This window comes from Ascaphus truei, unplaced genomic scaffold, assembly GCF_040206685.1.
Source record: "Ascaphus truei isolate aAscTru1 unplaced genomic scaffold, aAscTru1.hap1 HAP1_SCAFFOLD_329, whole genome shotgun sequence".
NCBI lineage: Eukaryota > Metazoa > Chordata > Amphibia > Anura > Ascaphidae > Ascaphus > Ascaphus truei.
Window position 1 is genome coordinate 223,406 of NW_027456279.1, and position 22,949 is coordinate 246,354.

At 48.2% G+C, this 22,949-nt stretch overlaps 1 protein-coding gene and 1 long non-coding RNA gene across 2 annotated transcripts; one reads left to right on the plus strand and one right to left on the minus strand.

The window, feature by feature from the left end:
• Positions 1 to 408: 408 nt before the first annotated feature.
• LOC142483499 (uncharacterized) lies at positions 409 to 19,392 on the plus strand. The gene is made up of 16 exons (XM_075583499.1): positions 409 to 541; positions 728 to 842; positions 1,284 to 1,365; positions 2,295 to 2,399; positions 3,857 to 3,982; positions 4,390 to 4,453; positions 5,119 to 5,179; positions 8,166 to 8,251; positions 9,484 to 9,633; positions 11,187 to 11,228; positions 12,390 to 12,539; positions 12,943 to 13,010; positions 13,577 to 13,631; positions 14,730 to 14,799; positions 18,247 to 18,323; positions 19,114 to 19,392. The coding sequence occupies exons 2-16, from the start codon at positions 743 to 745 to the stop codon at positions 19,141 to 19,143; spliced, it is 1,266 nt and encodes a 421-aa protein (XP_075439614.1). The 5' UTR covers positions 409 to 541; positions 728 to 742; the 3' UTR covers positions 19,144 to 19,392.
• Positions 19,393 to 20,312: 920 nt separating this feature from the next.
• Positions 20,313 to 22,492, minus strand: LOC142483500 (uncharacterized). The gene is made up of 2 exons (XR_012797360.1): positions 21,594 to 22,492; positions 20,313 to 21,512 (listed from the first exon to the last, which is right to left on the minus strand). It is a non-coding gene; the product is annotated as an uncharacterized LOC142483500 (long non-coding RNA).
• Positions 22,493 to 22,949: the final 457 nt, after the last annotated feature.

Sequence of the window (22,949 nt, forward strand, 5' to 3'; positions counted from 1 at the left end):
ACATTTTCCCACCCGTGAGTGGCGTGCAATGAGGTCTTTTTGCAGCATAGAGAACAAATGTTCATTAAGTTATCCATTTAGGGGGATACAAAATCCTTACGGTATTTTGAGTTTCATTTCTAAACATATATTTCCCAGGCTGGTATACATGGTCATCACCATCATTTGCATTTAACCCAACAACAGAAATTGAAAACCACCCATAGTATCTGCACCAAAGGTGGTTACATAATGGTTTACTCCAGCCCCCACCCACTTTCGTTACAGTTTCTGTGCAAGGAATGAGAGTACCCCAAGATATGGTAAACAAGAGAGTTGGCTCAGAAACCGTTCCCTAATTAAGTGTTCCAACCACTATTTGTATTGGACTATGCACAGATTGGTTGACAGCCCAGGAAATGTGGGACTCACTTGACATTTGAGGACATTTCCTTGATCGAGTCTATGTGTTAAGTATATAAGGACTGATCGGTTTGTATCAGTCTATCCAAAGCCAGCCAGAAGAATCCTACAGTACAGTCAGAGTTCTCTGTCAGCTGAGGTAAGAACTTGGTGTGTTGTTGACGTCAGCTCTATACAACGAAGACCAATTTTCAATGTACCAACTATTCCTTTCCCTCGATCCCCAGACTTTACTCGGGCATGAGTTATACGTATGTTGTTGTGTTTGTGGGTTTCTGCACATTGTTGTTCCTCATCTCTCAGTCTTTAATGGTGTTGTATGCAGGTATCAGAAGCCAAGATGTTGAAGCTGTGGATCCTGGTGAATCTTGGGTTCCTGGCATGTATGGCCCAACCATCACAAGTACCGTACTGTTCATCACCAGACCTATTGGTTCCACGTAAGTACAAAGTTCTCTTTCCAGGATAGATTTTCAGTGTCCTTCTTGTGGCTTCTCTTTCTTCATCGTGTTACTTTAAAGCTAACAAAGGCTCTCAAGTGTGAAACAATGATGCGATCCTTCCAGTGTGGCCGTTACCTGTATAATAAAGACACTCACTTCTACACAGGTCCAAAAGTGAAGGAAACACAGTATCTGGTATATTTAGGAAAGCTAGCCACATTGCATTATCCAGTCTTATGTACTTCTCTGAGCACAACTTATGCAGACGGTTTCTAGAGATATTTGTACCAACGCTAGTTTTTTTCCAAGACTGTGTGTACCTGTAGTCAGGCTAAAAGCAGAACTGGGAGTACGTAACTCCTGAGGTAGCAGTGAGGCCCATAGATATGCCTTCCTGGTAGCTGCAGCACTCATCTCAATAACTTTCCTCATTTTCAGTTATAACAGATGGAATTAACACAATCAAAAGTTTAATCGGACCCCAGAAGGGAGACGCTCTTAGTGTCGGTGCGATTACCAAGTAAGTTGACCAGTCCCTTCTCGGTTAATGTAATAATGTTAACACGTTGATCGGTGGATGTTATCTGAGTGTTACAGTACATTTTACTGTGCAAAAAAAAAAACACAGCAGAAAAGTAGAGCCCTCGGGTGACAGACATGCTGCGCATGCAACAGCCACATGGCTTTTCTTGTATAGGGCTGACACTGTACACAGTGCTGTACATAGAATTCTGCAGGCACAAGGCATCACTCTATGTTTGGCGCCTGAGGCACAGGGAGATACAGTGACTCGCCCAAGGAGACCTTACTCACTGAGCCGTGTCATTTAATGTGCCAGCTCCATAAGACACCGCTCACCTTATTGCAAATTGATCCGTTCCCCTCCTATTAACTCTTTGGCAGCAAGAGGAGCTTGCAATGCTGTAGCAGTGAACAGGTTAATGTATCGTGGGTTATTTCAACATTTGGCAACTTGAAAGACGCTTTATCTACCTAGGACTGGCCAGGTGATCCCTCCCCCGCCACCCTCCTCAACCCAGCCCCAATCGCCCCAATAAACGTTACTTCCTTGACTATTAAAATGTTATTAGCTCAGCGGGCCATAAGCATAAATAAATGCATTTAGAAATAAGGGGATAATACCCGTGTTTCTAGTGCTACTTCCTACGTTTTATGATGAAACGTTATATTAAAATACCCTGTTAGTGTCTATTTAATGAGATCTCCCACAGAGCGCAAGAACCTCGGAAGGGAGACGGGTTCCGTGTCTCCTGTTCCCATGTTGTAAATAAACAGACAATTCATGTTTAGGGCGTACACTTACAGACCCTGCAGGATAAGAAAACCATTTAACTGATTATACAAATAACATTACACTCAATTCTAACTTGACAAACGACTTTGCGTTTCCCAGAATGATACCGTGTAATAATCTCTTTCATTTATCAGCATTGTTACCAAAACGGTCAACATAAAAACATTGACTATAACCCCCAAGCCCGGAGTCGCCCTCGACCTTGAAATTGAACTGGAAGTCAATCTGGGATGTGATCAGTAAGTACATGTTCCAAACTGGGATGGGATCAGTAAGTACATGTTCCAAACTGGGATGGGATCAGTAAGTACATGTTCCAAACTGGGATGGGATCAGTAAGTACATGCTCCAAACTGGGATGGGATCAGTATGTACATGTTCCAAATGGGATGGGATCAGTATGTACATGTTCCAAACTGGGAAGGGATCAGTAAGTACATGTTCCAAACTGGGATGGGATCAGTATGTACATGTTCCAAACTGGGATGGGATCAGTATGTACATGTTACAAACTGGGATGGGATCAATAGTACATGTTCCAAACTGGGATGGGATCAGTAAGTACATGTTCCAAACTGGGATGGGATCAGTAAGGGCATGCTCCAAACTGGGATGGGATCAGTAAGGGCATGTTCCAAACTGGGATGGGATCAGTAAATACATGTTCCAAACTGGGATGGGATCAGTAAGGGCATGCTCCAAACTGGGATGTGATCAGTAAGGGCATGCTCCAAACTGGGATGGGATCAGTAAGGGCATGCTCCAAACTGGGATGGGACCAGTAAGGGCATGTTCCAAACTGGGATGGGACCAGTAAGGGCATGTTCCAAACTGGGAAGGGATCAGTAAGTACATGCTCCAAACTTGGTTGTTTTTTGATCTTTTTCTAAATGTTTCTGGATTATAAATCATTGTTCTGTAGCGAAACAGCTTTTCAGAAACACAGCGTAACAAGCTCACCATGTCACTCATAAATATATATATTTGTGTCAACACATTCCAAGGTGTTCAAACACACACAAATTGGTCATACATCCCTTCTCAGAAGTACATCTTTTATCTGATGTTATATACATAAAAAATGGGATTTATAGATGCACTACGCATGTTCTTGTCATAGCTGCCCACTGTGTGCTAGGAATCCACCGCAGACTATAGAAAAGACCCATTATATGAATGCTGACCCCACTACAAAACCTCTGTGAACTTTACCCTTTATCTGGGAAGAATTGACTGGACTATACTTCCTTCTTCATTGTGTAAGAAATGTATATTTACAAATCTCCACCGGCCATGGTTGGATGATAAGAGGTTAACAGATTTACCCTTTAGTCCATCGTCAATTCTCCCCAGATCATTCAGCCTGATAAAGCTGAAATAGGTTATTCTATAGGTCTCAAAAGGAATACCCCACAAATGACTGTACCCTATTGCTCCTACATGGGACCATGTTCAGGGAGATGCAGTACCCAATTTCATTTGGTTTAGGTAGTTGGATTTGGATATCACTGTATGGCAGGATTTGAAAGAAAATACAATATATTAGGTAATCCCCGGTCAGAGCTGCTAAACCTTTGCAGCATTTCAGTGCTATTGTGACCATGTGTGAAGTCTCAAAAGGGCAGCAAGGCAATTAGGGGTAATGATGTCATGTATTTATTATCATTATACATCCGCCATTTGTATTTTCACCTAGAGTTGCAGATATTAAGGTAATAGTGAAAGTCCATGCAGCGATCAAAGTGGGAATAAAAACTGGCTGCCTTATTCTGATCATGGAGAACCCGGACGACATTGCAGTTACAATTACGATATCGGGTCTGTAAGTACTTTTCTCACCAAACACTCACCTACCAAACCATTCATGTCCAAGTTTTAGGCAGAGATGAACTGAATAGTCGGACACTAAACAGGAAAGACAGGGACAATGAAACCAACGGGAACGATGCTGCCGACTGACACAAATTAAGGCACACATGGTGAACAAATAAAAATACACAAGATTATATCCCTAAAGGGAGACTGTATTTTGAACAGATCCCACAGAAGAAGATTTGCTTTTGTAACATATTTATCTGTAAAAACTATTAATAAGTAACACGTTCTTCCCATGACACTTAGCTCCTCTTATAGATTAAACATTTCAATTTTGGAAGGGCTTGTAGTACTCCGTGGAACAAGCATTCCTTGGTATGTATAATACTGTATATGTATATTTCCCTCTGTTAGTGGACTTCTTGACTCGATATCTGGCGCGCTGACGAAACTACTCAACGGCGTCTTCCAAAAAACGGTAAGTTTTAATTCCGAGAACTTGCAAGCACCTAGTAATTACATCTTCCCACACACGTGTATATGTGCAGGGGCTGCCGCACCACAAGAGTGCCTGCTCAGTGGGTCATTTCCTGTTTCAATCAGACTTCAGATTTCTTGTCACGCGCTAATATCAATTCCGTGTAATGATTGTAACATGGTTTTTTTTTGTAATAGCAAGCGTCTGTGCGTGTGTATTGTTGTAACATGATTGCACAAAGACACCACACACACAGGAATATAACAACACCTTCTCCTATGTGGTGACATATCTGGAGTACAGAAGGGCGATTTTTATTTTTTGCGAATCAGACATTTCCTTTGCGTTTTTTGTATTATTTTTTTTTACACCGGTGATCCATCCGCGGATCCTGCAATCCTTCGGGTTGGATTCCTAAAATCCGCCAGCGGATTGCGGAATCCCGCAGATGGATCATGGCAATCCGCCATCGTGTTGTATCCGAATGGCGGTTTTGGGTTCGGATTGTGAATGGCAAACTCGGGGGGGAAACAGATTCACCTAAATCTAGTCTGGACATACAATTCTCCGCTGTGAATGGTGTTTTATTAAACGTTCCTGTTACCAGCCCGGGCGCGCGTCATTATAATGGAACATGTGCCATGGCGTTTGTTTTTCTGTTGCAGCTTTACGGCGTCCTGCAGCAGGTGGTCACCGTCGTCAACGTGAATTTGTCAGCAATTCTAGGTACAAATCATTGCCTATATACGAATGCTTAATGTACTAGGGGGTCAGCCTGCCCAAGGACTAACGTGACGTGTTTAAGTGGTTACATCAGTGTGACTGCCACGTCATAACCGGACACCAAGACGTATTTTTTACATGTTAAAGTTAGTTTGTAAAAACGGAGGGGCTTGGGGTCGGTGCGGTGTCTTTTGTTCTTATGATATTCCTGTGTCCGGCAAACTCTGCAGAGGCGCCAGGATAATGACAGAGTGGTGGCTTCAAAGAGATTCAAACACTTGGTTGACAAACAATTCCTAATTATGCTTAATTTCCACAGAAATAAAAGCAGCAGCATCTTTGCTATAAGCACCGCTACATTTGTTGAAGGAAAACAATTAGAATGTTCTGTATGAAATGTTGTTTCTGGGTCAGAACCAGGGATTCAAAGTGCATTTCAGGGATAACACCTAAATCACACAACCTCAATCTCTCATGCGGGAGTTGGGCTGGAGTTGTAATATTTTGAGAACTAGCTGTACCCGGTGTAACATACGCCGATCTAGCAGATCTTAAAGCTTATTAATGAAACATTAATCTTTGTTTTCATCCCTCCCTGTAATGCCTTGCTGTCTCTTGTCCTCTCTTCCCCACCTTACTCTCTTCTCCATCATACCCTTCTCCTCTCTGTACTTCCTCCTCCCCTCTTTCCACTCTCTGTCTTACTGTGTCTGCTCCTGTCTGTGCACACTACACTCCCTCCTCGCCTACTTATCCCATCCTCTCCTTGCTGTCTTTCTGTCTCCTCCTCTCCCTGCTGTCTCTCATTTTCCTCCTCCTACTCACCTCACTGTCTCTCCTCTCCTCTCTGTGCACTCCCTCTTGTCCCATGTGCCCACTACGCTCCATTCCCTCTCCTCTTCATCCATCAGTCTCCACCTCTCCTTGCTGTCTCTCTATGTCTACTCTCCTTGATGTCTCTCCTCTCTCTTTACACTCCCTCCTGCCGTATGTGCACAATGCTCTTAATTCCCTATATGTCATCCCTCCATTTCCTCCCCTCCATGCAGTCTAATCTCCTCTCCACACCTTGCTATCTCTCTCCATCTCCTGCTGTCTCTCTGTCTCCTCTCCTTGCTGTCTCTCCTTCTCCCTCTCCTCTGCCCCTACTTGCTGTCTGTCTTCATCCTCTCCTTGCTGTCTCTCCTCGTCCCCTTCTTGCTGTCTGTCTTCTCATCTCCTTGCTGTCTCTCCTCCCCTCCTTGCTGTCTGTCTCCTCCTCTCCTTGCTGTCTCTCCTGCTCCTCTCCTTGCTGTCTCTCCTCCTCTCCTTTCTGTCTCTCCTCCTCTCCTTGCTGTCTTTCTTCCCCTCCTTGCTGTCTCTCCTCCTCCTCTCCTTGCTGCCTCTCCTCTCCTTGCTGTCTGTCTTCTCCTCTCCTTGCTGTCTCTCCTCCTCCCCTCCTTGCTGTCTGTCTCCTCCTCTCCTTGCTGTCTCTCCTGCTCCTCTGCTTGCTGTCTCTCCTCCTCTCCTTGCTGTCTCTCCTCCTCTCCTTGCTGTCTTTCCTCCTCTCCTTGCTGTCTCTCCTCCTCCTCTCCTTGCTACCTCTCCTCTCCTTGCTGTCTGTCTTCTCCTCTCCTTGCTGTCTCTCCTCCTCCCCTCCTTGCTGTCTGTCTCCTCCTCTCCTTGCTGTCTCTCCTGCTCCTCTCTTTGCTGTCTCTCCTCCTCTCCTTGCTGTCTCTCCTCCTCTCCTTGCTGTCTCTCCTCCTCTCCTTGCTGTCTTTCCTCCCCTCCTTGCTGTATTTCCCCCCCGTATCATATGGGAGAAAAAAGAACCCAGTCTTCCAGCACTCAATCACAAACAAATGTATAATTGTAAATTTTAAAATACTTTATTAATGCCAAGAATAAAAAAATGGGTGTTAAAACGTAATTAAACGATGTATTGCAACAGCACGTGACTGTGTCCAATTGTTACCCACCTAGAGCTGGATGGGTGGATGTTGTAATAAAATCCCTTATAGATATTCGGGATTTGGACTGCTATATGTTATAGCTTCCTAAAAGGTATAGGAAAGGAGCCTATAGAAACTCACCCAGAGGTGTTGTCAATATAAGTGTATCCGGGTATGTAATACACACTCACAAGATACACTTATGGCGCACTTGTATTCGTACAGTATAATGTGCAAGGTCAGACCGTGTATTTCCCCCCCTCCTTGCTGTCTATCCTCCTCTCCTTGCTGTCTTTCCTCCCCTCCTTGCTGTCTCTTCTCCTCTCCTTGCTGTCTCTCCTCCTCTCCTTGCTGTCTTTCCTCCCCTCCTTGCTGTCTCTTCTCCTCTCCTTGCTGTCTCTCCTCTCCTTGCTGTCTCTCCTCCCCTCCTTGCTGTCTTTCCTCCCCTCCTTCCTCCCCTCCTCGAGGAGGCATTCTGGTTGCTGCAGACATCCTTAGCTTATTGTTACATTGTTGCTTAGCAACCCTGTAACAGCTGAACCTTTGTATGGAAACACACCTAAGGCCAAGTCCCTGCTAGCGCTGAGCGGGCGGCGCTTGCGTCGGGGACTTGCATATATAAATATATGTAAGTCCCCGCTCACGCGGCGCGCGCAGCACTCGTGCGCGGGCACACATGCTCACATGCGCTTAGGTAAACAAAAACCTATACTTACCCGCGCGCTCAACTACCCGCAATGCCCCCCCCCCAACCCCCGCGTACAAGCAGGACACCCGGCACTCATGCTTGGAGCACTCTCCAAACATGAGCGCGCTCAGCGCTAGCGGGACTCAGCCTAAGCTATATATATAACACACACACATAGATACTCCTCAAAGTCTGAACCTACTGTAAACTGAACCAGGGCACAAGCCCCAAAAAAGCTGGAGAACACACGCATGGCTGCACCGCACACGTCACCCCTCGCCCACACGGACATCTTCATGCTCTCACACCCGTCGCTCAATCTGTTCAGGTGCACCTCTTCTTAACTTGCCGACTCTCTCTTACTTTGCAGTGAATCTCCCTATCGGTGAAAATGGCCTGATCAGTTACTCTGTCCTGTCGGTGGACCTGACGACGACCATTAATTTAGTACTAGAGGTAAGTTTGTTACGTGTCCTTGCTTCAACCAGAACTGGGTTATTTTCCGGTCCCTAATTGGGAAGCAGTGCCACGTTACCATTGTTTATCTTTCTTTCTCCGTTACACCCGTTTCAGGGTATGAGTTAGTGGCTTGCCCCGAGAGACTTCACGGCTCTCCATGTTTGGTGTGAGGGAAGAATTGGCACCCTTGCCTAGCAGGCAGCAGTACCAGTTTCTAATTTTACTACACATGGGTCTCTTTATTACAGACAGTGGAGAAAATGTGCGGAAATGTAGCGTTGTCACACTGCGCCATTTTGTGCTCCCGCATGGTAACAAAGTTTAACCAAGTAGACTAATAGCCAGAGGTTTACTCCACATCAGACCTAGCGGGAGACGTGGCACACAGAGATGGAGATTGATGTCCACCCTTCTTTATATGACTTAGTGCCGGGGTTCTCAAGACTGCCCGCCCCTAATGGTTGGGTTTTCAGGATATCCCTGCTTCAGCACAGGGGGCTCAATCAGTGGCTCAGTCGAAGACTGTGTTGAAGCACAGATATCCCTAACACCTGGCCTGTTGGTGGCCCTTGAGAACGAGAGTGGGGCACCCCTGCCTTAGATCGGTCCCCTCACCGACTCCCCAAATGGCAAAGTTGAGTAGAGCAGCTTGACCGGTTGGCACAGAGAGGTGACCACGCCTCTCCCTGCATCCGTGGAAGCGAGAGCCCGTTTGGTGGTCTGCGTCCTGCCGCCAGCATGCGAGATGACGCAACCCCAACGGTGCCAGCCTTTCTTCCCAGGGAGCACCTCTACATCTGGCAAGAATGGGAGGAAACACTGGGGGGGGGGGTGCAAGATGGGTGGGGGTGCAGGACTTATAACAGCTTGAAGGGGCGAGGGTGCTGGTCATGGCAGTAGAGCTGCACCTCAAATTCTGATGTATGCAAGGGGATAACGGGGAAGGGCAGGGTGGCAGACCTGGCTGAGGCGTGTGAAGGTCTGCTTGAGTCTGCGTATGTCTGTGTGTGTGTGTGTGTGTGTGTCTGAATCTGAGTGTGTCTGCGTGTCTGTTTCTGTGTGTGTGTGTTTGTGTGTGTGTGTGTGTGTGTGTGTGTGTGTGTGTGTCTGTGTGTCTGTGTGTCTGTGTGTCTGTGTGTCTGCAGCTGCTGAGTAATGGTTTCATTTGTAAAAGACAGATTTCACAATGTTCAAAAAGATCATTTTTTGTGCTTTTATATATTTTCTAGCTTGTTCTCACAGTAGCAGGAACCGTTCTGGACACAAGTTGCCCCAAAATACCATCTCTACCACTGAATGTCGGACAGCTGTTGAATTATAGAGTTCCTGATTGCCTTTTAAATTCTGTTCTTAGAATAGTAAAGATTCCAACATCAATAGTAAGTAATAAAGTCTGTGTTATACGTGCGCCCACTGACAATTACTCGTTACCAGCAATCTAAGGCCCATATTCACTAAACAGTGCTAAGTTTCAGCATCCATTCATACCCTATGTTGGGTCTGTGCCAACGTGAATAACCTTCAATGTTATGAATAACTTTCCTTTTGCGTGTGCTGCTTTTATATAAAACTAAAAGGTTAAACTCCCCAACAATTTAACTGCAAAATGTGTTTGTTATCTGGGATGTGTATGCGCGCTTTGTACTGATGGCTACTGCATGGTGAAACGCGTGTGCACACTTTGTACTGACAGCTGCTGCATGGTGAAATGCGTGTGCACGTTTTGTACTAAAGGCTACTGCATGGTGAAACGCATGTAGACACTTCGTACTGTGACCGCTCTCCTTCATTGTGAAACGCGTTTGCACGCTTTGTACTGTGACCACTCCATTGTGAAATGCGTGTGTAAGCTTTGTACTGTGACGGCTCTCCTTCATGGTGAAAAGCGTGTGCGCGCTTTGTACTGTGACCACTCTCCTTCATGGTGAAACGCGTGTGCACTTGTTAAAAAATGTACGAGAACCCGCACAACCTGCACTCGTACACTTCTCTGCTGTGCAATCGTTTGAGTGTAAAATGTGTTTATTCAAAAGCAGCAAAAAAAATCAGAAAAACTGGAATTTACCACATTTCAGACATCTGTCGATTCTCTTCTCTGCTTATCTTGCTGCATACAGTTCTAGATTCGGGGTTGTCTTACATTCTCTTCTCTGCTTATCTTGTTGCATTCAGTTCTAGATTTGGGGTTCTCTTAGATTCTCCTCCCTGCTTATCTTGTTGCATTCAGTTCTAGATTAGGGGTTCTCTAACATTCTCCTCTCTGCTTATATTGCTGCATTCAGTTCTAGATTTGGGGTCCTCTTATATTCCCTTCTCTGCTTATCTTGCTGCATTACGTTCTAGATTGGGGGTTCTCTTACATTCTCCTCTCTTCTTATCTTGCCTTCAGTTCTAGATTTGGGGTTCTCTTAGATTCTCCTCTCTGCTTATCTTGCTGCATTCAGTTCTAGATTAGGGGTTATTTTACTTTCTCCTCTCTGCTTATCTTGCTACGTTCAGTTCTAGATTCAGAGTTCTCTTAGATTCCCTTCTCTGCTTATCTTGCTGCATTAAGTTCTTGATGGGAGGTTCTCTTAGATTCTCTTCTCTGCTTATCTTGCTGCATTCAGTTCTAGATTTGGGTTCTCTTACATTCTCCTCTCTGATTATATTGCTGTATTCAGTTCTAGATTCGGGGTTCTCTTAGATTCTCTTCTCTGCTTATCTTGCTGCATTCAGTTCTAGATTTGGGATTCTTTTGCACATTGGCAGAGCGAGTTTCTTGTTCCTCATGCTTTGAAAAATGTTCCAAAATGGCATCAATTTGACGGCCGCACAAACCGGGAGAGTTCCCCATGAGTGGGACGGGATATCACGTGCCAGTTGGAGAATATCACGGTGCCCGTTAATGTTGTTACTACCGGGTAATGATTTCTTGTTGCTTTCCCCACAGCTCGACCTATCCACACTCAAACTCATAGAAATTTTCCCTGGGGTAAGTGAATTTTATTAAACATTCTATGACTCGGGATGTGCTAAGCAGCAATGGCGTGTATCACACACTAACGCAGCGTTAACAGCCACAATGCCGAGTATAACGCAGCGTTAACAGCCACAATGCAGAGTATCACACACCAATGCAGCGTTAACAGTCACAATGCAGAGTATCACACACTAGCACAGTGTTGACTGTCATTATGCAGAGTATCACACACCAATGCATCGTCAACAGTCACAATGCAGAGTATCACACACCAACGCAGTCACGCAGTCACAATGCCGAGTATCACACACCAACACAGCGGTGACAGTCATTATGCAGAGTATCACACACCAACGCAGCGTTAACAGTCACAATGCAGAGTATCACACACCAACGCAGCGTTAACAGTCACAATGCAGAGTATCACACACCAACGCAGTGTTAACAGTCACAATGCCGAGTATCACACACCAACGCAGCGCTAACAGTCACAATGCAGAGTATCACACACCAACGCGACAATATTCCAAAATATTTAATTGGCCCATTTCAATGGAAAAGAATCTTCCCAAGTATGTTTTGTCGGTCTAAGGCAGTTGTGGTGGCTAACTTCCTTTTTTAAGGGCCACCAACAGGTCAGGTTATCAGGATATCCCTGCATCAGCACAGGTGGGTCAATCAGCGGCTCAGTCTTCGATATATATCAGGAATATCCTGAAAACCTGACCTGTTGGTGGCCCTAGAAGCCTGGAGTTGCCCCCTTTGTCTATGGGCGAAGCTTCTGACTTTGTAAAGCGCATCACAAGATCTGAGAATTTTGACAAAGTCCGTCATTAAATCAATGTCATTTTTAACCGACTGAGCCACCTGTGCTGACTCTGGGATAGCCTGAAAACCTGACCTGTTGGGGGCGGGTGGGGGGGGGGCAAAAGAAATACCAGTTTAACATCCTTCGATTGTTTTTCCGCTCAGGGAGCATTTGTGTTAGTGTCAGGATATCCAAATGGCCGCCCCTTTTCTTTAGCGACAGTTGAATGAAAGGTCACAATATTGTGCCCAATCTGTATATTTTAGGTGATTTAATAATATTATTATTATTATATTATACAGAGCATATATGAAATGCCGGCATGACCTCAGGACGATTCACGTTTCTGTGTTTGTTTTCCGTAGTTACTCGATGTTGCTGTAGGAGACGTCCTGAAGGTGGAAATTAACGCCAAAAATCCTGTGATAAAAACAATAGCTGGATCAGCGTCAGTGACCATTACCTTGAACGTGGTCATAAGCAGCGAATCCGACACGTTGATTGAATTAGATGTTGTAAGTATAAAAACGGGCTGCGGGGTACCGGGGACCCGGACAATATGGTTACGCGAGGAAGGGGAGGGGGGCTGAAGTTGGAATTTCTGCGGCTGGGATCGACCCCAGAGGTTTGGATGAGGGCCAAACGTGTCCGTTCCACCACGGGGCACAGGACACCACGGGGCACAGGACACCAGGCGTGACTCTGCCCGGCCTGAAAAACATTGATTCCATCACATCCACGGCTGCGCCGATCCACGTCTTCTGGTTGTATCATTAGAGGGCCCCTAAGACACGACGATTCAGTTGGGGGTCTCTTGCCACAGACGGCATGATGGGTTTTCATCTCAGGAAAACGTTAACAAACCCCCCCCCCCCCAAAAAAAAAGAAATACTATTAACTTTATTTGGTTTATTGTAGACCGTGGATTTAGTTGCGACCCATAACATCATTGGAGGCAACTTGGAACTTGAGCTGTGTCTAAACAGGTAATATAATTTATAGGAATATTGGGAATATGTAGATAAGAGAACCTGGGTATACTTTATTAATAGGAGAAACAAAAATGTTACCCATAAAACAGCACAGGTCACAGATGGATACTTACAGCTGCTAGGAAGCAGAAAGTAGCAATGCCTCCTACTCTGTTATACTACTCATTGGCTTTTTCGAAGACCAAGCTACATTCAGTTCCGGGGGTTTCCCCTCCTCCCTCCTCCTCCTCCCCCCCTCCATTAATCCCCCACTCCCCCCTAATCCCCCCTACCAACCCCTCTCAGTTCCCGAGATAATTACCTGTGAAGTTCCCGGCCAAATATGGGGCACACAGGAAGTGGCCACATCCTCAGTTACAGCTTCCTATTGGTCAGTCATTTCAATCCCTTTAAAAAAGATGTCTTTCCAGCCAATGGGCTCTAAAGTGGTCTTATAGAATAGCATAGCTTAGTCACTATGGGCAACAATGTGCTCAGTGCTAGAGGTGAGAGTTACTGTATGCCTTCACAAAAATGTATTTATTCTAGTAACTATTTACATGTTAAATTATTATTTGTAGTGAAATTGAAGTTGAAATAACTGTGGTCACCACACACCAACAGTGCGGCTGCGCAGTAAGTATTCACACTGTAAATACACACGACTGTAACTCTGTGACATTATATGCCACTGAACTCCGTGACAGTGTAAATACATGCCAGTGTAACTCTGTGACATTATACGGCCACTGAACTCCGTGACAGTGTAAATACACGCCAGTATAACTCTGTGACAGTGTAAATACACGCCAGTATAACTCTGTGACAGTGTAAATACACGCCAGTGTAACTCTGTTTCAGCTTAAATACACGCCAGTATAACTCTGTGACAGTGTAAATACACGCCAGTATAACTCTGTGACAGTGTAAATACACGCCAGTATAACTCCGTGACAGTGTAAATACACGCCAGTATAACTCTGTGACAGTGTAAATACACGCCAGTATAACTCTGTGACAGTGTAAATACACGCCAGTGTAACTCTGTGACAGTGTAAATACACGCCAGTGTAACTCTGTGACAGTGTAAATACATGCAACTGTAATGCCAAGTAATTACAAGTCTCGATTTCTCTCACACTGCCGGGACAGAAGGAGTGAGTGTTTTCCAGAACTATTCTAGTTCTTTAGGGTAATTATATTGGGATAAAATGTATCGGAGTCTCTGAAGCAGCTTGTGTAAATCTCAGCGAGACCCTTTTAAGAACATCAATCAAATATACCCTCAAATGATCTACACAAAATGAAACCTTTTTGCCTTCAGGAGCAAGACATCTTTCTATGTCACTGAAAATAATGAGAAGGCCAAGAGACTTTGAGAGTCATTATTAGCCATTAAACGCCCCCGCTGCCCCGACTCACACTTAGGCCGAGAAGGGAATTGTGAAGTTTAAGAACCAGATCTCATAGGGAGAAGTAAAGTATCTCAACATATTTCTTATAAGCCCAGTATCATCAATGACAGCATACATCCAAGATGGCCGCCTCACAACACGCTAAGGATATTCCCATGGTTTCATTGAATTGGATTACATATTATGTAGCTCCAAGAACGTACAGTACGTGTGTTTCATTTCCTTAAATGAGTGGGATACACGGTGTAAACAAGCATCTGGATTACACAACGCTTTGATTAAACTAAAAAATGCTTTGTTTTCGTTCTGAAACATTTAGAACGCAGCCACCGAAGTCAAGCAGACGGTGATCGATCTACTCAACTTGTACCTGAACGTATGCCTAAAAGGTGAGTACAGATATTTACTAACCCACTGTGTCATATCGCTGAAGTGTTTCTTGGGTGGGCACGGATAATGAGAAACCTTCGATCTTTCCCCGAGCACTTCTGTGGGTATTTCCATTCGATCGCCACCTCCGGCATGCATATGCATTAGCACCAACGCGCTGTAGAACTGGGGCGATATATATATATCTACTATATATTTCTCAAAGTGTCCTATGTGTCGTTGTCTGTCTGTCTGTATGTATCTCCCTGTGTCCCTCCCTGTGTCCCTAGCGGCAATCAGATTGGACCTTGGGCCAGGCCAATGAGATTGCTCCCTTGGGCCGCCCGCCCCGCACACACACACACTTCCTCTCCCCGGGTCTCCCTCTTTCCCGTGCTTTTTCCTCCCCTCCCCCCCCCCCGCCGCTACAGTCAGTGAGGGAGCGGAGCGAGCGCCCGGGATACAGCGAGGGACTCTCACCTCACCACCCATAGGCCACTCCCTTACCCGGCGCTCTCCCTCACCCCCCCACCCGCTCACCCCCCCCCCCACACACACACACACACACACACACAGAGAGAGCACGTGGCTCTCCCCTCACAGAGGTTGCTCCCTCACCTGGCGCTCTCCTTCACCCCCCACCCGCTCACCCCCCCTCCCCACCCGACCTGCTCACCCCCCCATCCCCCCCACACACACACAGAGTGCGCTCTCTGCGGCATCTCCCCGTCCCAGAGGCCTCTCCTCCGGCTGTCTCCGCCTCTCCTCCGGCTGTCTCCGCCTCTCCCCGTGAGAGGCACAGCACCTCCTCACCGGAGCGTCTCAGCCTCTCCGCGGAGGACCCGAAGGGGGAGTAGGAGGGCGGCCGGGACCCGGAGGAACAGGAGCGCGGCCGTGTGCAAGGTGAGTAAACTTATTTACCGCGTCCCTGACTCCCCCCGCACTTTGCCCTCCCTGCCCTCCCTCCCCCTGCCCTTTGACCCCCCTTGCCCTCCCTCCCCCTGCCCTTTGCCCCCCCTGCCCCCTGCCCTTAGACCCCCTGCCCTCCCTCCCCCTGTCCTTTGCCCGCCCTGCCCTCCCTCCCCCTGCCCTTTGACCCCCCTTGCCCTCCCTCCCCCTGCCCTTTGCCCCCCCTGCCCTCTGCCCCTCCTGCCCTCCCTCCCCTCTGCCCCCCTGTCCTCCCTTCCCTCTGCCCTCCCTCTCCTCCGCCCCCTGCCCTTAGCCCCCCCTGCCCTCCCTCCCCGTCCTTTGCCCGCCCTCCCCCTGCCCTTTGACCCCCCTTGCCCTCCCTCCCCCTGCCCTTTGCCCCCCCTGCCCTCTCTCCCCTCTGCCCCTCCTGCCCTACCTCCCCTCTGCCCCCCTGTCCTCCCTCCCCTCTGCCCCCCCTGCCCTCCCTCTCCCTGCCCTTTGGCCCCCCCGCCCCTCCCTGCCCTTTGGCCCTCCCGACCCTCCCTGCCCTTTGGCCCCCCCGGCCGTCCCTGCCCTTTGGCCCCTCTGCCTCTCCCTGCCCTTTGGCCCCCCCCCCGCCCCTCCCTTTGGCACCCCCGCCCCTCCCTGCCTTTTGGCACCCCTGCCCCTCCCTGTCCTTTGGCACCCCCGCCCCTCCCTGCCCTTTGGCCCCCCCACCCCTCCCTGCCCTTTGGCCCCCCCACCCCTCCCTGCCCTTTGGCCCCCCACCCCTCCCTGCCCTTTGCCCCCCTGCCCTCTTGCCCCCCTCCCTCCCCTTAGCCCCCCCTGCCCTCTTGCCCCTCCCTGCCCTTAGCCCCCCACCCCTCCCTGCCCTTAGCCCCCCGAACCTCCCTGCCCTTAGCCCCCCCGCCGCTCCTGCCCTTAGCCACCCAGCCCCTCCCTGCCCTTTGGCCCCCCTGCCCCTCCCTGCCCTTTGGCCCCCCTGCCCCTCCCTGCCCTTTGGCCCCCTGCCCCTCCCTGCCCTTTGCCCCCCCCCCCGCCCCTCCCTGCCCTTTCCCCCCCCACCCCTCCCTGCCCTTTTCCCCCCCAGCCCTTTGCCCCCTCCCTCCCAACCCTCTTCCCCCCTCCCTCCCTCCCTGCCCTCTTGCCCCTCCCTGCCCTTAGCCCCCCCGACCCTCCCTGCCCTTGGCCCCCCTGCCCCTCCATGCCCTTTGGCCCCCCTGCCCCTCCCTGCCCTTTGGCCCACACGCCCCTCCCTGCCCTTTGCCCCCCCCCACCCCCCCTGCCCTTTGCCCCCCCGCCCTTTGCCCCCCGCCACCCCTCCCTGCCATTTTCCCCCCTCCGCCCCTCCCTGCCCTTTACCCCCCCCCACCCCTCTCTGCCCTTTGCCCCCCCCGCCCCTCTCTGCCCTTTGCCCCCCATGCCCTTTGCCCCCCTGCCCTTTGCCCTCCCCGCCCCTTGACCCCCCCGCCCTTCCACGCCCCTCCCCCCTGCCCCTCCACGCCCCTCCCCCCCCGCCCTTCCACTCCATGCCCCCTGTCCTTCCACGCCCGGGCAACGCCCAACGCCGGGTATATCAGCTAGTATATATATTTTCCACCGCGATCAATTCCTATGGTAGAGTATGTACGGAAGTGCAGCACAAAACCAGATGATAATATATGCAGATAAATTTGAGAAGCACGCGCACGATATTAGGAGGAGGCGTGTGTATGAGGAACTCCTGTATAATGTGGATTTATTCAGACACTACTTGCAAATAATCAGTTTGCATCTGTGACCACAAGTCCAGGGACACATGAGTGTCTCTTTAATAACATACTAGGGTCAGAGTTATTTATAGGTAGGAATTCCTCCTTCCCATTACCCCCTCGCCCAGAGAAAACCTGGGGTCTCTGCACCCGAACATTGGATTATTTAATCACCGGGGAGCCCCTGGTTTCGGAGATACTTACTGCCAAGGTTCCCACCGATTGCATCTCATCCAGGGGGAAACAAAATGGAGGGAAAATCTCCCGCGTTACGATCGGCAGCGGCTTCCGATTGGCCGGCGTGACGCAGGGATTTTAATACCAGGGACTAACCAGTGGCACCTTTCTCAGTATATATCTCGGGATACAGGGGGTCCCCGTAGCTGAAAATAACGGTTTTAGACCCCCACTCCGGAGACCCCCTGCTTCCCACCCATGTAAGCAGGTGGTGGATTAGAGGAACAGCCTAGTCTGGCGCAGACCTTCACGGTCTCGCCATGCGCCTGCCACCATATTCTCCATGTCACGTGCGACAAATAAACCCCCATGTGTGAGCGGCACAACCTGTCCTCGTAGTAACAGAGCGCTGTCCAACGGTTCATGCCGTATCGAAAGGTAAATCGCCGTGTTGTACCGCGTGTAGTCCGGCCGCTACCTTGCAAAGCTCAACACTGGCCAAGGAAACCCTACGGGGTAACTCCACCCTACCTCTAATACCCTCGCTGCCTCCCACCATTAACAAAGTAATTTTCACCAAGTTACTGCCTTCTAAGCACTCACTGATGTGATTAATGCCTTGTCTTGCAGTCCCCACTATACCTTTACCAGTACCAATTCCGGTACCAATTCCAACGACACCAATACCACCATGCCAACAAGTCGAGGTGAGCACGTCCAAATTGATCCCATCCCTAAGAACGTTTATAAAACCTTTACAATGCACCGATACTCATCAACGAACCTCAAGGAAGTTATTTTACAGCCTCGATGTGTTACCCAAATAATGTGTCATTGGTATCAACAGTGCAGAAGTGGGAGGCTATACCAAATATATGTGAGGGTTACAGTGGGCATTGGGTCACTATGTTGGGTATACAGAATATATATATATGCACAGGATTAAGCCCCATGGGCGGGCTTCACTAAGCGCTGAGGTCTGAAATGGCAGTTAATACAAAATCAGGGGGCGATCCCCCTATCCAGTGAGAATAAAGGTTTGGATGTTTATTAGATCATGGGGAAAAAAAATATGTTAGGCAAGCACATGTTATACATATGTTAGGCACATGTTATACATATGTTAGGCACATGTTATACATATGTTAGGCACATGTTATACATATGTTAGGCACATGTTATTAAATCACTTTTCTAGCAGAAATCCGTAGTGCCTAGGTCTTTCCTTACATACATGCTATTGGGGGTACATGCTATTGGGGGTACCACGCAGAGATTCCTGGACCAGGAGCACTGGTATTTGTATTGTTTTGATTTCTTTTGGGGAGTGCAGCATTATCCTTCACATTTGTAGGCAAACGTCAGGCCATTTTCTTTCTTCGAGCTTCAATCTCATGCCCGCTTTGGTAAATAGCCTTGTGAATATTGTGTTCTGCCGCAGTGACGCGTCACCCTCACAAACCGCCAGAAAGTAACCGTTTCTCCGTCTCTCGTCAGGCATCTTGCTCTTGTGCCATTCCAAAGTGAAGCCTGGCCTCCCAGCCCCGCGAGGTAAACGCCTTCCACGCAGAAGAGCGTTGAGTTCTTCACATCCTTTCCTTATCTTTTGAATCAAACGCTGCTTCTTCCGCTCGCACACAACCTGGTTTGTGGTTAAAGAATTGAAACATCGCTGTGCGCCTTCAAAGCAAGACGCCCTATGTAACGCCTGGCGCTTTGTGTCGCTGTGTACGCACAGTGTAACCTGCACAATAAATGATTGAATTTTCTCTGCAATTTTGTTTGTTATCTTTTATAGAAAATGGTTTTGACACATTCTCCACTTTCCCCAGTTCATAGCTGCGTGTAAAACCTCGGCAAACTGCCGGTGAAGTGAATGTAGTGTTAGGGCAGAAATCCCAGCCAAATGACATACTCCATATGCATTATTTGTGGGCCAATCATGTCATGTTACTGTGTACACGACAGCTTGAGATGCATACAGCATATGCCCTGGGATATCTCTAGCCTGCCCATGCCCTGGGACATCGCTAGCCTGCCTATGCCCTGGGATATCTCTAGCCAAACCATTGTGACAGGAGGGGGTAACCAGGCTCTATAATAAAGGTCAAGCCCATTTGGTTACCCCTGCTCCGCGTATAAGGGTCCCAGAGAGTTAGCTCTTGGACCCAGTAACATAGTATGATCACATTGTACGCAGGGTAATAACAATGTGTGTGTGTGTTTCCCTTTCCGGGCATGCCATCAATCAGGGATTGCTAGTGTATGAGTTTCAAGGGGTGGGGAGGGGGTTTGCGGAGGAACCGTTGACAGAATGTGCCTGGGAGGTTGGAGTCCTGAGTTACCGGGTCCCCAATAAATGTACCAGGGAATCATGCCTGATTCTCGGATACATGTAGGCATATTGTCCCAGCAATACCTCCCCATGAAAACATAAGCGCAACTCACCACTAGGGTACCCTGCTTCAGCACAGCCCAGAAAGTTGAATGAGGCACAGGGATAAATATGTATCCCTGTAGCTGAGGGGATCACTAGATTAAGGGGGATACCCCAGCTAGTGTCAAGGTGACCCAGAACCAGTATAGGGTTTGTGGGTGCCCATCCGTATATAAGATTGGGGGTGGCGGGGAGTCAGAGTCCAAGGGAAAGTGTGTGGGGAATAAGGCAGACAGAAATAAAACGACAAGACTCGGTGTGTATTAAAATATAGTTTTAATATGTTTAAATATTCGTAACTGATGTCCAAACAGGCAGCCCGTGCAAACCCATAGGCGCCGGTAAGTCTGCTGGACATCGGAGTTCAAAGCAGCCAGAGGATGGCCAGAACGTGATGTGTGAACGGCATTTGGTCAGCGGGGAAAGGCGTAGTACCAAGTCCGGAGATCTATGGTTGTCCTCCGTTATGCCACTTGTTCTGCCAGACCTAGGGTCGTGCCTGCCCAGCGGGTGGCATTGGGATAGCTGGGGGGAGATGTGGCAGGCTTGCGCATGACCCGTGGCCATTTCAAATTTCATGCAGATCCGGATTTTCTACCCGGCTTGGCTCTGATTGGCTGCTTGATAAAGTTCCCACACGCTGATTGGCTGTCCGCTCTGCTTCTATTTAATGAATGAAGCAGAGAATACTATAAGAAGCCTTGAGCCAATCAGATTGTGTGTTCCCCTTGAGTCAGAGCCGGAAGAGAGCGGGCAGACTTTTCATAGATGCTTTGTTTGTAATAGCAAAGCTACGGTACTAGCTTCGATTTCGAGTCTGAAAAGCCTGCCCGCCAGAGACTAAGTCCAGCATTTTGCGCCCAAGTTCTCGGAATCGAACGTAGTGGTCGTGGCTGGGATCTTATGCCGATTTGAGTTCCTGGAGATTTGGAGTAGCTCGCGGTCAGGAGGGACCAAGTTATCAGAAGCGAACATAGCGGTGGCGTATGGCATTATATGCCGATTTGGGTACCAGGAGCTCCCGGGCTAAGTCTCGGTCAGGGTAAAACTCTCACAAAGAGTTCCCTGCACCTAGGAAAGTCTAGTTTCCTACCCCAGCCCCAAAGTAAGTGTGTCTTTCGTCTGTATTTTGTGTATCATTGTGTGTAAGCGAATTTATGCCGAATAAATTACAATTTATTTCAATAACCTTGTTTTGCTCAATGATCCCGATAAAAGGTGTAAATAACCCGGTCACCCGTGACACCCATGTCCTGGGCTATCTCTAGCCTGCCTATGCCCTGGGATATAATCTAGCCTGCTTTTGCAATGGGATATCTCTAGCCCGCCCATGCCCTGGGCCACCTCTAGCCTGCCCATGCCCTAGGCTATCTCTAGCCTGCCCATGCCCTGGGTCATCTCTAACCTGCCTATGCCCTGGACTATCCCTAACCTGCCTATGCCCTGGACTATCTCTAGCCTGCCTATGCCCTGGGATATCTCTAGCCTGCCTATGCCCTGGGCCATCTCTAGCCTGCATATGCCCTGGACTATCCCTAACCTGCCTATGCCCTGGACTATCCCTAGCCTGCCTATGCCCTGGGATCTCTCTGGCCTGCCCATGCCCTGTATGCCATCACTTTGCATCCCAGGTGAGGTGGCAAACTTGGTTCTAATGACACAAAGCTGTTTTAGGGCGAAGCTTCTGCGGGTGAGAAAGTGATGGAAAGGTAAACAGACGTCAGTTTAAAAAAAGGGGGGAATAATATTGCAGATTGCGTTCTGACGTTTGGGACGACAACAGCACTTCCGAGAGTTGTAAAACACACGTGTATTTCCAGGTCCAGCCGTGTTACACCGAATAACATGCGGTGTGAGAATTACATGCCAGGACGAGGGATAATGTCGGTAAAACGAGCTTGACACAATAATAAATAAATAAACATGTCCTGTAACTCATAGCAATCCCAGAATAAGCTTCCACCTTTATCTGGGCTCGGTGCATCAGGGATACGCTGGGATGACACATACTCTTCGCCCTCAGTCTGCTGTCTCTTTACAATCGGCCACAGGCGGGGACTTCTGCAGTGTCGTGTGACCAAGCAGGGTCCCTCTCAGGCTCTGCGAGCTGGTGGAGGTGATCTAGGAAAGGAAAATTCCAACGTTATACTCAGCAAGGTATCACGTCACAGATTACACCCAATGCAATACATCCCAGTATAGAGTATTACACCCAATGCAATACCTTCCAGTATAGAGTATTACACCCAATGCAATACCTTCCAGTATAGAGTATTACATCCAATGCAATACCTTCCATCAATAGAGTATTACACCCAATGCAATACCTTCCAGTATAGAGTATTACACCCAATGCAATACCTTCGAAGTATCGAGTATTACACCCAATGCAATACCTTCCATCAATAGAGTATTACACCCAATGCAATACCTTCCAGTATAGAGTATTACACCCAATGCAATACTTCGAAGAATCGAGTATTACACCCAATGCAATACCTTCCAGTTTAGAGTATTACACCCAATGCAATACCTTCCAGTATAGAGTATTACATCCAATGCAATACCTTCCAGTATAGAGTATTACATCCAATGCAATACCTTCCAGTATAGAGTATTACATCCAATGCAATACCTTCCAGTATAGAGTATTACACCTAATGCAATACCGTCCAGTATAGAGTATTACATCCAATGCAATACCTTCCAGTATAGAGTATTAAACCCAAATGCAATATGTTCCAGTATAGAGTATTAAACCCAAATTCAATACCTTCCAGTATAGAGTACAGGCATACCCCGGTTTAAGGACACTAACTTTAAGTACACTCGCAAGTAAGTACATATCGCTCAATAGGCAAACGGCAGCTCACGCATTCGCCGTTCAGCACGTCCT